The 18,169-nt window shown below is 37.0% G+C and overlaps 1 protein-coding gene across 1 annotated transcript in view; it reads right to left on the bottom strand.

Moving 5' to 3' along the window:
* Positions 1 to 18,169, bottom strand: part of CWC27 (CWC27 spliceosome associated cyclophilin) — a 175,874-nt gene that overhangs the window by 59,454 nt on the left and 98,251 nt on the right. Inside the window, exon 11 of the mRNA XM_024578420.3 lies at positions 15,517 to 15,620. Coding sequence (XP_024434188.1) covers positions 15,517 to 15,620 — 104 coding nt within the window. The remainder of the gene's footprint in view (positions 1 to 15,516; positions 15,621 to 18,169) is intronic.

Below are 18,169 nucleotides of genomic sequence, written 5' to 3' on the forward strand. Positions count from 1 at the left end.
CATTCTTGGAATAAATTCAGAATTTGTTAGAATGTGTTAAGTATTGAAAATACTGTCTCCCATGATATACTGGTATTTTGTTTAGAGCTTAAGAAGGTAGGTTTACAACTTTCTTTTCTTGCAATGTCTTTACCAGGTTTTCTTAACAAGGTTATACTGGCTTCATAAGTTGAAGAGTTAAGTGCTCCCTCTTTTTCTATTCTCTGGAAGAGTTTCTATAAGATTGGTGTTATTTATACAAATCTTAAATTATGGATTTGATTTCTCTAAGAGTAATATTCAGAATTTTTCTTCCTAGATCAGTCTTAGTAGGGTGAAATACTTCTCAGCTGCGTATGGTTTATATATTTTCTTCAAAGCATTTTAGTATTGGTAGGATCTATAAATATATCCTTTTTAAAATTGTTAATGATTATTTATACCTTTTTTCTTATCCAGTTTTATTAAGTTTATCAATGTAATTTAATCTTTTAAAAGAATTAGTGTGTCCAATGGAATTCTACGCAGCAGAAGGAAAGAAGGAGCTTGTACCCTTTGTGACAGCATGGATGGAACTGGAGAGCATTATGCTAAGCAAAATAAGCCAGGCGGTGAGGGACAAATACTATATGATCTCACCTTTAACTGGAACATAATCAACAGAAGAAAAAAGCAAACAGAATATAACCAGAGACATTGAAGTTAAGAACAATCTAACAATAGCCAGAGGGGAGGGGGGAAGGGATAGTGGGGAGAAGGGTTTTTGGGAACTACTATAAAGGACACATGGACACAAGGGGAGGGTGGAAGCAAGGGAGGGAGGTGGATTTGGCCGGGGTTGGGTAGAGGGGTGGGGAGACAATGCAGACAACTGTAATTGAACAACAATAAAATAATTTAAAAAAAAAAGAAAAAGAAAGAGAAATCTGTACCTTAAAACATATACAAGAATAAACTTCAAATGTATCATAGATAATAAGTGCAAAATAAATAAAACCTTAAAAGTTAAAAAAAAAAAAAGAATTAGTGTGTCTTTGTCATCGTCATACCATATGCATGTTTTCTATTGCACTAGTTTCTGCTCTTATTTTTCATTATTTCCTTCTTTCTTCTTTCTTTTGGGTTTAATTTGCTGTTCCCTTTTCTAACTTAAGAGAGATACTCAATCTTCTCTTTGAACTTCAAGAACAAAGCAAGGATATTTATTTTAAAGACTGTTTCTGATCATTTCAATATCTGGAGTCTCTTCGGGATTGTTTCTATTTGTTGTTTCTGCTGGCTTCTAGTCAATTGATTCTGTGTCTTTGTGTGCCTGGATATGTTTTATTGTATGCAAGATAATGCATTTGCTGACCTGTTTGTAAAAAAAAGTAACACCTAAAATGATATTATTTCCCTTCACTGATGATTTGGCTTCTGCCAATGCCCGAAGGCACTAGCAATTCAGGATCACCTTTTTCCAATTTCAGGGACTGAGAAGGTTTGAAGCTGGGCCTGTACAAGCCTGTCCGCTTCCAGTTGACCAGTACTAACGGAGAAAAGCCTTTAGGCAGCGAGACCCAAAGTGAGAGGTGGTCACAAACATCCCCTTTCCAGGCCCTGGACTCCATTCCCTATCTTTCCTTGAGCGGCTGCTAAAAGCACTGCATTACCTTTCAGCCCCACCTGAATCAGCTGAATCAGCTGCCATGAATTCAGCAAATTTTCCTAAGGGGAAGAGTTGCCCCAAATCCTGGACCTCCATTTTCCACTGGCTCTTAGCCTTGAAATTCTTTACCTTCTTGTTGGTTCTCCAATGCCTTAAAGATAAAAATATGTATATATTTCTAATGTTCTTTATAGCAGAATCTAGTTTGCTATAAAACATACTGAGTTTTTAATGTCAACTATTATTTTTTATTTCTAGGTTTCCTGAGTTTGTTTTAAAATATACTTATTCTTTGTATTTTTAAACTTATTTCTTGAAATACATTACATACACTTATTTCACATTTAGTGTCTGAATAAAATCTGAGGAATTTGTGTGTCTTATTCTATTGTCTGTTGCTTCTAATATTTTTGTCAGGGTGGCTGTATTGCGTGTGTGTGTGTGCGCGTGCATGTGAGTTCATTCAGTGCTACTCATTTGCTTTTGTACTTTCTCTGAGGACAGGGAATGAAAGTAGGTTTCTCCTGAAAGGATTAATGTTTGCTTGTATCAGACTTCTGGGGGCACTAAGGATCCAGGATCATTTTCAGCTAAATTCTTGGCTGGAGAACTTTGAGGCCACCCCGGCAGGGTGAATTGGGACTCCAAACTGATGGGAAGGCTGCCATGTGGCTGTAGTTCCTAGGAAATGCTTTTGCCCCCGAATATCCTGTGCCATAATTTAAAATAGGCAATTTTCCTGTAGTTCTCTGATGACAGTGAGGTGACTTCTTATTTCTAATTCTCCCTGCCACTAAGGATGAGGTCCTTCGGGTCCCCAACTACATTGGACAGTCTTTTATTAGACACCCCCTGCCTTGGGAAGACCTTAGGCTTTATATTCCCTCTTTGTGAAATCTCAAAAAACAACACTGCAGCTCACCCAGTTTGGCAAATGTCATCAGGGTTAAAGCTAAACCTAGTGTCCATTCCTTCTCTCAGTGCAGACTCCACTTATTCCCTGGTTTGAGTATTCCTTGTTTTGTTTTGTTTACAAGTTCACAGGAACATTGCCAAACATTTTTACATTTCACATTGCCAACATTTTTAGTTGTATTCAGTGGGAGAATCAGTTTGGACTCCTAGCCTGTCATGTCGCCAGAAACTGGTTTTCTATAACATTTAAATTTTGCCATCCATTCCAAAATTGTATGTTTAGTTTTTGAAAAGGCAAAACAAGTATGATAATAATGTGCTTTTTAAAGGACTCTAGGTTTATTAAAGGAGTTATCCAAACAGTTATTCTCACCAAATCAATGTGGTTTTTAATAAGTATCAATTAAAACTTTATAGACTGTTTCTATTCAAGGTCAGATGAAATTGAAAAGAGCACTGGACTGGAAGCCAGGGGCCCTGGGTTCTAGTCCTACTAATTTGCTGTGTGATTTTGGGTAAGCAGTCGCTTAACTGGCTGGTGTTTCGTCTCTCGTGCATGCAAAGGAGGCGTGGGACAGTAACGACTGCACACCAGAATGCGATGTAGACGGAACACACTCAAGATCGGAGTTGCTGATGCGCGAGATAGTTCTTAAAGTTAGCCCACTTTCACATTTGAAACATACTGTAGCCTAATGTTTTAAATGAGCTAGCATTCTGGTGAGGCTACTTAAAAATCGATATAAACTCCTATTGTACTTCTAAATAGATGTTTAATGATTCTTCATATTTTGACATCATCTTAGTTCTGAGAACTTTATTATTACCTTTTCTTTCTGGCACTTCATATTCTTTATTGTAGCTGTTAATATAATTTAGGAATTATCTGCTTTCTGCACCAAAAAATCCTAATATTCAAAAGCTGCATCTGTACAATTAGCCAGGAGTAGATGTGAAGAATTTTGAAAATATAACCCTTTAAAACTGTTAGGATATTGCATTAATCATTTAAAAAATCAATCTAATACCACACAGATTAAACTGCCCAAAGTAAATTTTAATACGACATATTCACAGGTTTACACTATAAAGTTGTGAAAAGAGTATGTTTTTCAAATTCGATTAAGTGCTGCAAGATGTTGAAGAAACTCAGCATACTACGTCTGATGTCCTTTTTGGCAAAGCCGCAGAACATGTCACATAAAAGAAGAACATTATACGTAAAGTGGGGTCTTGACAGCAGCCTGGTGTAGTTAACAACTGGCTCCTGAACGGGACTGCTGGTTGTATACAAACTGTCAATGACAGTGTTAGCCTCCTCACCATGGGACAATCTAAACACCAAAACAAAATAAAAACAACATATGCACACACACACACACAGCCCTCACCTTATCTACTTTCTAAAAGGGGCAAATCTGTAATTACTTCAGTTCAGGCTTCAAATGTCTAATGTGATTTCCAATGTTGTCTTGCAGGTGTATCAGCGGCCACGTGAGACATGAAGAGGTGGCAGGCTACCAGGCAAGGCAGTCAGGTCTTTGTTTGTGGTTTTGCTTTAATTTATGAGAGGTGTAAATAATTCCATCGGCAACAAAGATGAAGTTCCTGGGTATCAGTACCTCCCATCTTCTAAACCCTAGAGCTGAAAATGGGAGGAGCTTTCCATCCGTCAACCACATTGACGCAAGTCTTTACACCCACTGTCTTCTCCTTACCTTACTCTGTTGGGTATGAGAGAACTAAGAGGGAAAAAAATACCCCTAAAAAGCAAGTTGTCCATTTAAAAGTTATTGGCCCATTTCACTTGCAAAATTTTTTTAAAAAGCATATTACAAACAAGAATATAACAAATAACATTATTGAAAAAATACACATGTGTATTTCTGGCATGAAGATTAAAAAGAAAAATTAAGATTATAGGTTTAAAAAAAATAAAACGCCCAAAAGAAAAGATTAAAAAGTGCAGAAAAATAAACTCCACAAAATTAACTATGGTTATCTTTGGCAGAAGTATTATGGGATGATCTTTCTTTTTATTTGTATGTTTTTCTAGATGTTAATATTTGATTTTTTTTTTGCAAAGGAGGTATGTTTCCTTTATAATAGGAAGAAATAATACAGCTTTTAAAACAGTTATTGCCAAAGATTAATGCTTACCAATATCAATAAACAAACCCACTTTAAATGGATTAGGAATGGCACTGATATTACCAATAAGAAGACAAAAGTTATGACAAATACAGCTAAAGGGTCTTGTTAATTTCCTACATAGGAATTACATGAACCATCAGGCAGAAAGAATGCTGATTAAAATACTATATAAAGACAGCAAAGGGCTAAAAAGAGATATTCCTAACATATCGCATCTTATAGATGATTCCTAGGTTCCCATTAGGAGGTCTGCAAGATGGGAAAGGACTCAAGGAATATAAAAATACATGAACTGGTTAGAGTTTATTTTTCATTGCACATAAAAATTAAATATGCCCATAAAGTATAGTTCTAAACTAAAGTTCAACAAGATTTTCTTTTGATGGCTAGTGAGAAAATTTGAGATAGACTGTCCAAAAGAGAACAAAGCACTTTATGGACTCTCAAATTAAGAGGGGCATCTCATATTCACCTTACCAAAAGAATAAAATTCTTTGTCTAACTGTGAGGTTTTGTACATCTTTACACATGTCATATACTTTTAAAAAGTCTTTACTATTTAAAAAAACATATTATTGAAAGATACATTGTTAGAAATGTGCTTTTTGGCACATGAAGATAGAGCTGAACATGGTATTAATATGTATGCAATGAAATTTCACTTGAGAGACTGGTGGTCCTGACTACAAAGCAGGTGGCTTTATTTTTCTAGGACTTCCAGGGAATAGGATGTTCTACACAATTGAATATTTGTGGATATTCAGATAAGAGGATTTTATCTTTAATTGATTAAAACGATTAAAAAAATTTTTTTTTTTTTACCAATTAGGTTAGAATCATTGCCCATTCTCTGCCTTATAAAACAATAATAAATACCATCTAAACTTTTCTTAATGACTCAGGGTCATTATAATGAGCATCAGACATTGTCTCGCAGAATAGGTGTTATCAACAGCAAACGACCCCACAATACTCCACTGCTAAGGTCTTGTGCCTCCTTACCTCGTGTCAGGTGGTCAGCTAGCACCTCCTGCTGCTGCCAGAACAGATGTCCTTAGCTGTGCCTGTCCCCCTCTCCTTTCTTAGCCCAATAATACAGCAGGCTTCGGAGACCCACAGACCAGTCCTGCCCTTGCTTCTCTTTTGGTTGTTCATTTATTTTTTAATTCTTGAGATATATGTTATATAGTCATAAATTTATGAACTTGCCACCAAGGGTATTCTCCCTCACTTTTATTATTCTTTAATCTCTTCTGAAATCAGAGCCAGATAATCAGTTTGTTAGCACCATGCCCAAAGTAAGAAATAAACAGGTCTGAGAGGCTTTCTATAAGTCCAGGACACATATACTTTCACTTTTCTATGTAAATAACATTAAAAGTTAGTACACAGATTAAATGTAGGCCACAGGAAAAATAGGTCAGATAATTCTGGCCTCCAAGAAAAAAAAGTGATGATTCAAGAATACCTGAAGAAAGTGAACTGTTTTGGAAAAAGGATTTTTGCTTAGTTTGCTCAAAAAGAGGAATTAATTCTAATGGTATCAGGCACAACACAGAGCTAACATTCCAAAGGGATTTCTGTTTCTTATAAAAACCAAGATTAAGCTAATTTAACATTATGGGTTAGACAGATGAAAAGTAGTCAAAAACTGTACACTCTCACGACCTATCAAACCTGCGGGGCCCTCGTGTGACTTAATCCAGCATCAAAAAGATAGTTTGAAGAAACCTGACATGGCCCAGTGCTACCTGAGAGGTACTAAGCACCTCAGGGTTGTGTTTCATGAAGAAGTTTTAAATTTTTTTCTTGATTTACAAGCTCAGATTGCCCTTCCTCCTCTAATTTCTGGCACTAGCCATAGAGCAGGTATTGTGTTCTTAGAACTTTCAAAAGAGGACCTGACACCTTATCTCCCTAAAGCTGATTAGAAAGTATGTCCAAACCTGTATCTCTGTGTGACTGTGTTCAGTTTGGTACTAGTTTTGATATGATGAAATGTAAAGAAACCTGGGAAGTACTTAGGGACATAATTTAACAAAAAGGATTATATAGTTTATTAAAGAACTTGACATAGCCAACACATGAAACCAGCTCTATCTCTAATCAACTACCAATCTCATTTACAGTTTATTACCCCCACAAAAATCCTCCGCACAGGCCTGGATGACTTACAGTGGCACTAAAGAGACTCCTACGCTGTACAGAGGACCGCCCTGCAGTACATCTCTGGGACAATGCTGGTATCTAAAACAAAACACCGCACTTCTCGTTTACCTACACTGCGGGGTTGCAGCTTACTGCAGGCTCTGTACTCAATGAAGAAATGTAACTTTTGAACTTCAGAGCCAAATTTCATGCCACGATAAAAAATTCTAATTATATGGCTATAATAATGTTTTGTTTTTTATCTTTTAATTTGTATTTTTTTATTGTTGTTTGATTACAGTTGTCCCCACTTCCTCCTCCCCATTACTCTCCCCCACCCTACCCACCCATACCTCCCACATTCAATCCTCCCTCTAGCATTGTCTTTGTCCATGGGTCCTTTATACATGTTCCTTGACTTGACCCTTCCCCTTCCTTCCCCGATTACCTCACCAGCACTTGTTTGTTGATTTGGTTATGATGGCCATTCTGACCCATGTGAAGTGGTATCTCATTGTGGTTTTAATTTGCATCTCTCTGATGGCTAGTGATGCTGAGCATCTTTTCATATGTCTCTGGGCCCTCTGTATGTCTTCCTTGGAGAAGTGTCTGTTCAAGTCCTTTGCCCATTTTTTAATTGAGTTGTTTGTCTTCCTGGAGTGGAGTCATCTGAGTTCTTTATATATTTTGGAGATCAGGCCCTTGGTCTGAGGTATATTTGGCAAATATATTTTCCCATACAATTGGTTCCTTTTTCATTTTGCTGATGTTTTCTTTAGCATGCAGAAGCTTTTTATTTTGATGAAGTCCCATTTGTTTATTATTTCTTTTATGTCCCTTGATATAGGGGACATATTGGTGAAAATACTGCTGTGTGGAATATCTGAAATTTTCCTGCCTATGTTCTCCTCTAGGACTCTATGATAATGTTTTTTATTTGTTTGTTTGCTATTTATTTGTTTTTTGGTTTTTTGAGAGGAGAAGGGAGGGAGAAAGAGAGGGAGAGAACCATTGATGTGAGAGAGAAACACTGATAAGTTGCCTCTCGTAGGCAACAACCTAGGTAGGCACCCTGACTGGGAATCAAACTGGTGACCTTTTGCTTTGTGGGATGATGCCCGACCAACTGAGCCACACCGGTCGGGACCTACAATAATGGTTTTATTCCTTGACATTCTATTTCTTTCATTTACTGAAGCCTTCTTTTACATATTATCTGAATATTAAAAAAGTAAATAGATGGAAAACCAGTGGCAAAAGCTATGAGGTCATTTTTAGATAATGCTTTTCTTCTTATATAGAGGTATAATTATATCCATTATCTGACAATACCCTTATAAGGAACATCAGATCTTGAGCTTTACTGGAAAGACTGAAAATGCATAGTGACACGTGCATTTTTACTACATAGAAAACCTTTTTTCGGTGGGGGGAATGGTGTTATCAAATTACTGAGACACTTCCTTTGTCTCTCCTCTATAACATACAACTAGTGGGACATTAAAACGCAACAAAGATCCTTCTGCCTACTTCACTAGAATGCCCGAGAGATCCACACATCTGTACATCTGAAGGTGGGGGCATTAAAATGCATAGTGGCAGCGGAACTGGGGCAATGACAGGGATAGTTCCCATGCCCGTTCCCCTGCCATGGTGGCCGAGTCTGCAGGCCTAAGCGAGTACAGTAGCAGCAGCAGAGACGGGTCTTCCAACTCCACCCCCACCTCCACAGCCCCAGCAAAGAAAAAGGAGAGCATCAGCATCCAGGACCCCCTGCCCCCCAAGCTGTGGTGGTGCTACACCACACAGAGCCCAGCGGCAGAAGCAGGGGCAGTGCATGACACTCTGGCCTGTAGCCACAGCGGCACCAGCAGCCACAGGGAACTGAGCGGCCGCTGCAGTAGAGCCTGCGATCCTGGCTCCCCTCCCAACCACGTTACTCGTCCCATCCCTTCACCACAGCAGAGCTGCCCAAGATCCAGACAACCCCAGACACAGTGAGGGCACACGCTCTCACTGTGACCCTTGTGGGGACACCTGTGGTCATAGCAAAACCCACGGCCATGGTGGCACGGGGAGCATCAAGGCACCAGTGGCACAAGCAGCACTGAAGAGGGTACCTGTGACACTGCTGGCAGAGGTGGTAGAAGGCGGGAAGGCTGGCTCTCAAACATAACTAGAGCCAACTCAGGTAAGAGAAACCAAAAACTTGTGCTATATATAGCAAGTACCATCTACTGGAAAATAAAGTCCTCTGATCAACAACCTGCTAAGTTGTTAAAATTAAAACAAAGCTGTAGCTAAATAAGAAAAGTGTCCACTCATTCAAATGTGCTAGCAGAGGAATAGCCGGTCAAGCACCATGAATACTCACGGTGACAGAAAATATCACAAAAAGAAAATGACAATTCTCCAGAAACCAAACTCAAAGTCATAGAAGATTCTGACATGAATGGTAGAGAATTCAAAATAGCTGTCATAAAGAAACTCAATGAGATACAAGAAAACTCAGAAACGTAATTCAATTAGCTCAAGAATAAAGTTAATAAACATAATGGTACTTTACCAAAGGTAGTGAAACCCTAAACTGAACCGAACAGAAATTCTGGAGCTGAAGAACTGAATAAATGAAGTGAAGAATGTATCAGAATGCATAAGAAATAGAGAAGACCATATGGAAGAGAGAATTAGCGGGCTCGAGTATTGAAATCTAGATACAATTCAGGTGGAAGAGAACTAAGAAACGTTCAAAACCAAAAGAACTCTGCAAGAACTATCCGACTCCATCAGAAAGAGCGACATACGGATAGTGGGTACCCTACAAGGAGAAGAGAGGGAGAAGGGAACAGAGAGACTATGAAAAGAAATAACTGATGAGAACTCCCAACCTTGGGGAAGGAACCGGACATACACGTACACGAACCTAACAAACCACCTAATTCTCTCAGCACAAAAGACCATCTCTAGGACATTGTATTAAAACTGTCAAAGGTCAATGATAAAGAAAGAATACTAAAGGCAACCAGGGGTGGGGGGGAAGACAGAAATCTAGAAAGGAATCCCTACTAGGCTGTCTTTAGATTTCTCAATCTAAACTCTACATGCCAAGAGAGAGCTGATTGACATATTCAAAATATTGAAAGATTGAAAACTGCCAGCCAAGAAAAATCTATCCAGCAAAATTATATACTTCAAATATGAAGGAGAAATTAAGTCATTCTCAGACAAATAAAAGCTAAGGGAGTTCACCGCAAGACCTGCCTAACAAGAAATGTTGAAAGAAGGTCTTCTACTGGAAACGAAAATGCAAACAGTATATAAAACGTTGACTAGAGTGATAAACAGAGTCAGAAAGTCGCAGCCCTATTACAGAATAGAAATTTAAATACTGGAAGTTACTTCAGTTTGGTAACGACCTTGCAATATAAAAAGGCATAATTTATGACAACGAAAAACTTAAAATGGGAAGATGAAAAGGGTGGACTTGTAGAGGCAAATAAAGATAACATGCTATTAGAAGAAAAAAAGACTATTTTATCTATGAGAAGTTTTATATAAACCTCATGGTAACTATAAAACAAAAATCTAGAGCAGAGACATGAAACATAACATAAACAAAGAGTAAACAGAGAAAAACATCATGAAAAACACCAAACTACAAAGCAGACAGAAACACAAGGGAAAAGAAACAACGGAGACACGGAGCACTCAGAAGACAAATGAAAAGATGGCAGCAGTACACCTTCATAGGTCAATAACCACCCTAAATGTAAATGGACTGGCCTTACCAATCAGAAGGCAGACATCAGCGGGTAAGTTAGAGAAACATGACCCAACCATATGCTGCCTTCAGGAGCCTCAGCTCCACTGGTGTTAAAAAGATTAACATGTTGACTTAATTTCTCATTCAATTCTAGATGTATACTTTCTTAGTAGGCAAAGATGTCAGGAGACGTGGGGCTACAGATTAATATTTTTAGGGGGGCAGCTTTGTGGAAGCATAACTGACGTACAAAAGAGCTGCACCTGTCTGGATGTGTGCAGTTGGTGAGTGTGGCCGTGGGCCGACACCCAAGCCACTGTGACCGAAATCAGGGGTGCACTTGGGGTTGCTCACTTGTGTAGAGCCCCAGTTGTTTACTAATACAGAAACAACAATCTCTCCCTCAAGAGGTTTTTCATTACTTTATCCTATCATAATGGAACCGAGGACATTAATAAGAAGTTAATACAGCCCTGGATGGTGTGGCTCAGCGGACTGAGCACCAGCCTGTGAACCAAAGGGTCGTCAGTTTGATTCCCAGTCAGGGCACATGCCTGGGTTGCAGGCCAGGTCCCCAGTTTGGGGTACATAAGAAGCAACCACACATTGATGTTTCTCTCCCTTTCTTTCTCCCTCCCTTCCCCCTCTCTAAAAATAAGTAAATAAAATGTTTTTTTTTAAAGTTAATACCGTAAAACATAATAGAAATAACAGACCTTATTTATCTTTAAGTTTATATATAAAGAGAAATAGATGGTTCCTAATTTTAAAGTAATTTGCCTCAAGTGATAGAATAGATTTACAATCAGAACAATGGCAAGAACCTAAATTCCAAATTAACTATACAAATCTAGCCCAGAAAATTGGGTAAAGATTATAAAACCCAAGAAACATCACGTCCCGATCAAAGGTGGTTTCCTCAGACAACAGAGGCCCTGAAGAAAGTATTATGCCTGTTGGAGAACCAGGCTACGCGGGAGAACTCAGTTCACACAAGAAGGACAAAACTATGGACAGTGATGCACAGGCATTGCCACACAGAGCTTTCTTGTTTTTACGGATTTCTTCCCAAGCGCTTCTACTCCAAGGATAAAAAATTAAATTCTACAATGAAGTGTCAGTGGTCAGCAAGTATTAGACTTGCTAGATGAATTCATAAAATCAGGAAATCATAATCCTAGAAGCTTTAATTAAGAATGTACACAAGTCCACATACACACACCTTTTAAGAAAAGTATGATTATAGAAATGCTATTGTGAGAATGCATAAGAGAAAAGTTTATTTTGAGATTTTATTTTGTCATATTTATGTGTAGCCCTATTGATTATAAGCTTTAACAGCAACTAACACAGTATTAAAATTTATATTTTCAATTTGTAGGATTTGAACAAAAACCAAAATAGAATATAAGTAGCTATATATTTCTCCTCCAAATATAAAATTATTGTTTTTATATTGCAATGTATATTTGTTAAAGGTTTCCTCATTATCTAATTTTATCTAATCTTATCAATGAGAAGTGCACAAAGTATTATATGATAAAACTGAGTCAGAAAGGTTTAAATAACTGCACTGGAATGAAGAATCTTAGTACTTTCCTATTTATTTTTTGAGAAAATATAATATTCTGAAGCATTCATATATTATTAGTGTTACATATAATGAGCACCCAGTATTAATGTCAAAATTACTATTCAAAATAAAATTAATGTATTTTTAGTCTCTTTACACTAGCAGATGTGGTACATGCATCCAGGTAAAACTCATTTGAAAGACAGGTCTATATAACACAACTTACTACACACCAAAATATCCACAAGGCTCTTTTTAATATTGATTATCTACTTCTAAGTTTCTTGGCAAATTAAATCACTAGATATAGCATATCATGTTCAAAAGACCAAATCATCCAGAGTTGCCATAATACTCAGATAATTTAGTCTTGGACTAAAATAAAGCACACTATAAAAGCCCGATATGTAGCCATAGAGCCCAGTCAAGAAATCTTTCCTGAATAGGTTCGAGAGGATATTCAGCTCAACTGATGCATGAAGTTATAAGGCTATGGTGAGATGACACTTTCCAACTTCTTTTCATGAAATAATCTCACCATGCAAATGCATATGTGAACCTTTGGATGTGCTCCCAGCGTTTACATAGCTCCAACCTTAGAGTATCTGTTGGCTGGGGAGGCAGGCTAAGCTCTAGCATGCATTCAAGGATGCCTAAAATCCCACTTCATTTCCACAGCCCTGCGTAGTGAGATGGCTCATGGTACCATCTTCAATCATGGAGAAAGAAGGGCGATCAGACTTAAACACTTCACAGGCATGTGTGAATATTAAGTACAATGCAGTGTTCACTGAAACTCACAAATCTTTCACACTAAATTTCTATCACATGATCAGCAATACCTGTGAATTTTAAAAGATCAAAGTAAGTTTAGAGGAAATACAGTCCCAAGAAGAAGGTAATCCATAATGCATCATAGATAGGGGCTAAAAATGAATTTTGTTAAGCATTCTAAGAAGATAGTGACAATACAAATTGCTCCTAATAACACTCAATAATATTAGAATTAAAATAAAATGGCCAACTTAGTGTCCACATCTTGGTTTCTAAATACAAACTCCAATAAGAGAAACCAGAGTTCCCTGGAGAAGTGCTTGATTCCAGATGTATAGAAGGCAAAACACAAATCAGCCTGGAGCATCTTGTGCCAGAAAGTAAGAAAGGAAGTAGGATGGGCAAGAGGAAAGGACAGACAGCCAGAAAGAGCTACTATGAGCCAATGTGGGTATGATTGGAACAACAAAATAAATAATGACAGTTTGGGATTATAACACATAGAATAAAATAAATACTTATAAACCAACTGGCATAAATAAGTAAATAAATAAAAAATAGAAGAGAGAGCTCTTTCTTACGGAAGTATTCCAAGTAGTAAAACTAATAGGAATCAGGGAAACAGAAAGTCACCATTAGAACCCCACAGTAAATAACTGTTGCCTACAGGTAAGGTTGATCTACTGATGCTAAATAAAATTAGTGGGAGAAGCTTGAAAAGAAACAATATTTATATAGTCTCAAAGTACCTTCCCCTAAACACTTACCATCTCAAAGGAGAAAAGAGTAATTTTACAATCAGTACAGTGTAGCAACTCAGTAAAAAGACACCAGTAAAGAGACAATAGATACCTTGTTACTTCTAGTATAACGCACTGGAAAGGACTTATCACCAATGTGGCAATCTTGCCGCAAAAATGCATAACCTCACTCTAATCACGAGAAAACACTAGACAAACTCAAGGTGAGACAATTTACAAAATATCTATCCAGGACTCTTCAAAGTGGCAAGGTCAAGAAAGGCAAGAAAAAACTTAGGAACTGTCACAAATCGATGAGAACATGGAGACATGATAAGTTAATTGTAATATGGAATTCTGGACAGAATCATAAAACCAAAAAATGGACATTAATGGGAAAACTGGTGAATTCTATAAGGTCTACAGTTAATTAACATTATTGTGTCAACATTAATTGCTTGGCTTTGATCATTGTGCTATGGTTATACAAGACCTTAACACCGAAGGTATAAGGAAAGTCTCTATTATTTTTGTAAGTTCCCTATAAGCCTAAAATTATTTCAAAATAGAATAACAAAATAAATAAGTAAAACGGCTCATTCTGAGGCTGGAAGAAAAACAATAGCAACCATGACCCAAATTTTTTTGAAGCTAATGTTAAGTGTCATTTAGATTAAGGGAAAAATCCATGTTTTTAGATGATATAAAGAAAATTAAATTCAGAAAAGTAATTGTTAATGTAATTCTCCTTCTAATTATGGCAAAAAAAGATTTTAACATGGCTAACTATCACATAAATAGATTGAAGTAAGTTGCGTAAGAATCTTCTTTTTCATGTTAAGAAATCATACTTTAGGGCTCAAATCTTTCTTTATCTAGTTGAATTCAGTATTTCAAAAGCCCATAAATAAACACAGCACTGGTTATGTCTAATGGAGGCCCTAACCACTCATCACTATGACAGTAATGATCAGTTTTCAGTTATCTCACTCCTTCTGGATCATGAACTCTGAAGGCAAGAACCATCTATCCATGCTGACCACACACCCCTGGTCCAGCATGGTTCTCCAGATATGGGGTACTGATAATTCTTAGCTCAAAAAAAATTTAAGTAAAAGATCTTTCTAGTTGAAAGGACTTACTTTCATATATTTAAAATGATTTAATTATAAGAAACAATCTCCATGAAATTTATGATTGTAAGAAGACAAATGTGAGGATTCCAATCTGCTATTTTGAAATTGATTATTACATGCTTTATAGCTGAAGCAGTGTTAAAATACAGATCATCAGTAAAATTGCTTTCTTGAAGCTTCTAGCTCCATAAAAATCATAGTGAAATAAAGAACATAGAAAGCAGGGTATTATTTTTGATCAGCTTTTGATCACTTTTATCAGTATTTTAGATTTTCTGTACCTAAACATAAGACTTGAATAAAAAACAAGTCTGTAGTAAATACAGCTCAAATGAATGCATACCTGTTTATAGAAGTATCAGACACAGGGGCTAAGTGCTTTTCTTGATGTTTTACATGGTGTGCAGCACAAAACAGCGAACATGCCATTCTGTGCTCTTCTAGATACGTGCTATGGCAACAGTTACATTTTGCCTGACATCAAGTATTATTTTTTTAAATTTAGGAATAATAGTTACAATCATGTTTGATTGAATTTGCTTCTTAGACAAAAGCCCAAAGTATTAAAAAAAAAAAAGCAAAGTTCAATCTAGGAAGGAACAGAGAAAGAGAAGGACAGTAGGAAGGAAGAGGGGAGGGAGGGAAGAAGTACTAAGTAAAAATATAAGCCTCATAAATGCCCTTACCTTCACTTTGTTTTTCTGCTTGTTTTGATGCATTTTCTACTTGTTTTTGTTTTGCTGCTAAGAGTTCCCGCTTTAATTGTCTTGCTTCTTTTCTCAGCTCTTCACTGTAAAGCAAACACAATTATATAAATATATAATATACTGAGAAAAAGTTATTTAGCAAAAACAAGTAATTCTGGTTTTCAGGTACACAATATCTAGAAGAAACAAAGTGAATTAATGTAATTCATTTTGTTTCTGTGTATGTGTATTTCTGGTATGAAAATGAATTATTATAAAATATACCTCCTCTCAAGTATATCAAACAGAAGTAGGTAAGTGACAAATGATCCACTGTTCTCTCTCTAATTTACTTGCAAATTTAACATTCTAGTTTCAGTTTAATAATTCACGGACTTCCAAATCAAAGCAAAATTTTTGATAAAATACTATTTACTAAAAGATTTGGCTTTAAAACTCACAGAATTCTTGAACTACCAGAAATAACTATCATTTATTAAGTAGTTTTTACAAGCTAGTTGCAGTGCTAAAATTTTTATAAACCCAAGTTTTAAATTCAATTTTTAATCCATTTAATGCCACAATTTGGCAAATAACTTCCTCTTCTGTGAAAACTACCAGACTGATGTATTCTGATGATAAATACAGACATATATGAAAGGCAAACTGAAATGCATCTCACTGGAAGTCAGAAGTTAAAGACTAGTTTCTACAAGCCGGTTTTAGGACAGGAGATTCTAAGTGCCGCTTGATGAACCCTTAGGGTCACTTGTGAAGTCAAAACTATGCATTTTATCTGCGAATGTCAAACATTCACTCTATTTTCAGCTAAAGCTAGAGTGGGGGTCACACTAGCTAGAGTAGAGGTAGAGTAGAGGGTCACAGAGACAGACTGAGAACAGTCTAGTCCAAGCAGGCTGTCATTCTGGAAAGGGTTCCAAAGACACCCACGCCAAGGTTTAGTGGGATCTTAAGTCTCCACAATCCTAAAGTGATTCAACCTTTAGTTCTTCCTCCTGATCTCTAATGCGTTTTTACCACTCTCGAGAAGTCACCAAACTGAGGCCTTACAATGCTCGTGACTCAGTTCTTTCTACCTCTTTCCCACATCAAACACAAACAGCCATATTCTGTATTTGCTTGGCCTCCAAAATCCTGAATTCTGAAACTTCCCTCTCTGATCAACATCTACTACCTTCTTCTTTCTAAGTATTCGTTCATACTTAGCCTGTGATCGCTCTTAAATCCGTACCCACAGTTCATGATCTAACGGCCCTATTCTAACCCCAGCAGACTCTGTATCCATACCGGATGACATGGTCAGCCACTTCACTGATGTGCTCAACTGCACCCTTAATCTTCTTGACTTGTTTGTCCTTATGGATACATCAATCACAGACGACAAACCTCCACAGAATATGATTTCTTTAGATGCTGGATGTTGCCTGGGAATTTGCTCTTGCAACAAGTTCCCCAGGTGATTCCATCATGCACTCAGGTTTGGGACCCAAAGCATTAGGGCCTTACTATAGAAATTATCTTCTCTTTCTTACAACTTCAAGCACTCCTACTTCAAAGATCCTTTCATTCAGCCAACAGACATGCTCACGTTTCCCCAGACTCTGCTCCAATAAAGTGATTATTATCTTCCCAAGTGGACTCCTTGCCTGAAAGAATAGTCTATATACACAGCCTACTCCATCACCTCTAACTTCTTACTTAATCTCTTGCAATCTATCCTTCTTAAACTCTACTGAAACTGCTTCTGTATCAGCCAAATTCAATGCCTTTTCTCAGTCCTCCTCTTCCGCTTTGACCTATCATTCAATGATATTAACCACTCCTTCCTTCTTGAAATTCTATACTAATCAGACTTATCTACCACTTAAGAGTCTTGATTCTCCAATTCTCCTAGTTACTCTTTGTCTTCTCATCCTATAATTGTTGGCATTTTTCTAATTTCTACTCCCTGTACAGTGGCATTTTTTATCTAATTATCACATAACATCAAGTATCGCCTTCATACAGCTTATTTGCAGATCTAGATGTTTTGCCCTGATTTTGGTCCTGCATTTCTAACTATTGCATATCTCCAAGTATATTAGTGCTGTTGAACAGAAATAAATACAAAATAAGACACATATGTAATTTTATGTTTCCTAGCAGCCACATTTTAAAAAAAATGGTAAAAAGAAACAGGTTAATGTCCAAAATATTTTTCAACATGCAATCAACATAAAAATATTAATATGATATTTTACATTCTTTTTTTGGTACTAAATCTTCTAAATCTGGTGTGTATTTAGTACATCTTAATTCAAACTAGCCACAATTCAAGAGCCCAGATCTAGGGGAACAGCAGAGGCTAGATGTCACAATAATGACAAATGCTCTATGTCCAAACTTGAAGTCATTTCCTTCCTGCCCAAATCTGCTCCTTCTTCTGACGTCCCTATTTGGTCATAGAACCACTTTCTGTCATAAGCAGACCTTAAAACTCCTCTGGGGCTGCTCTCCCTCCCAACTGAATCATTGTTGAAGTACGTCATTTTCCAATCTTGTTCACATATAAATGCTCTTCTTCATTTTCACCATCATAGCTAGTTTATTTCTTAGATAAATGTAATTACTTCCTATTTTTTTAAGTCATACC

The sequence above is a fragment of the Desmodus rotundus genome, chromosome 1 (assembly GCF_022682495.2).
Source record: "Desmodus rotundus isolate HL8 chromosome 1, HLdesRot8A.1, whole genome shotgun sequence".
Lineage (NCBI taxonomy): Eukaryota > Metazoa > Chordata > Mammalia > Chiroptera > Phyllostomidae > Desmodus > Desmodus rotundus.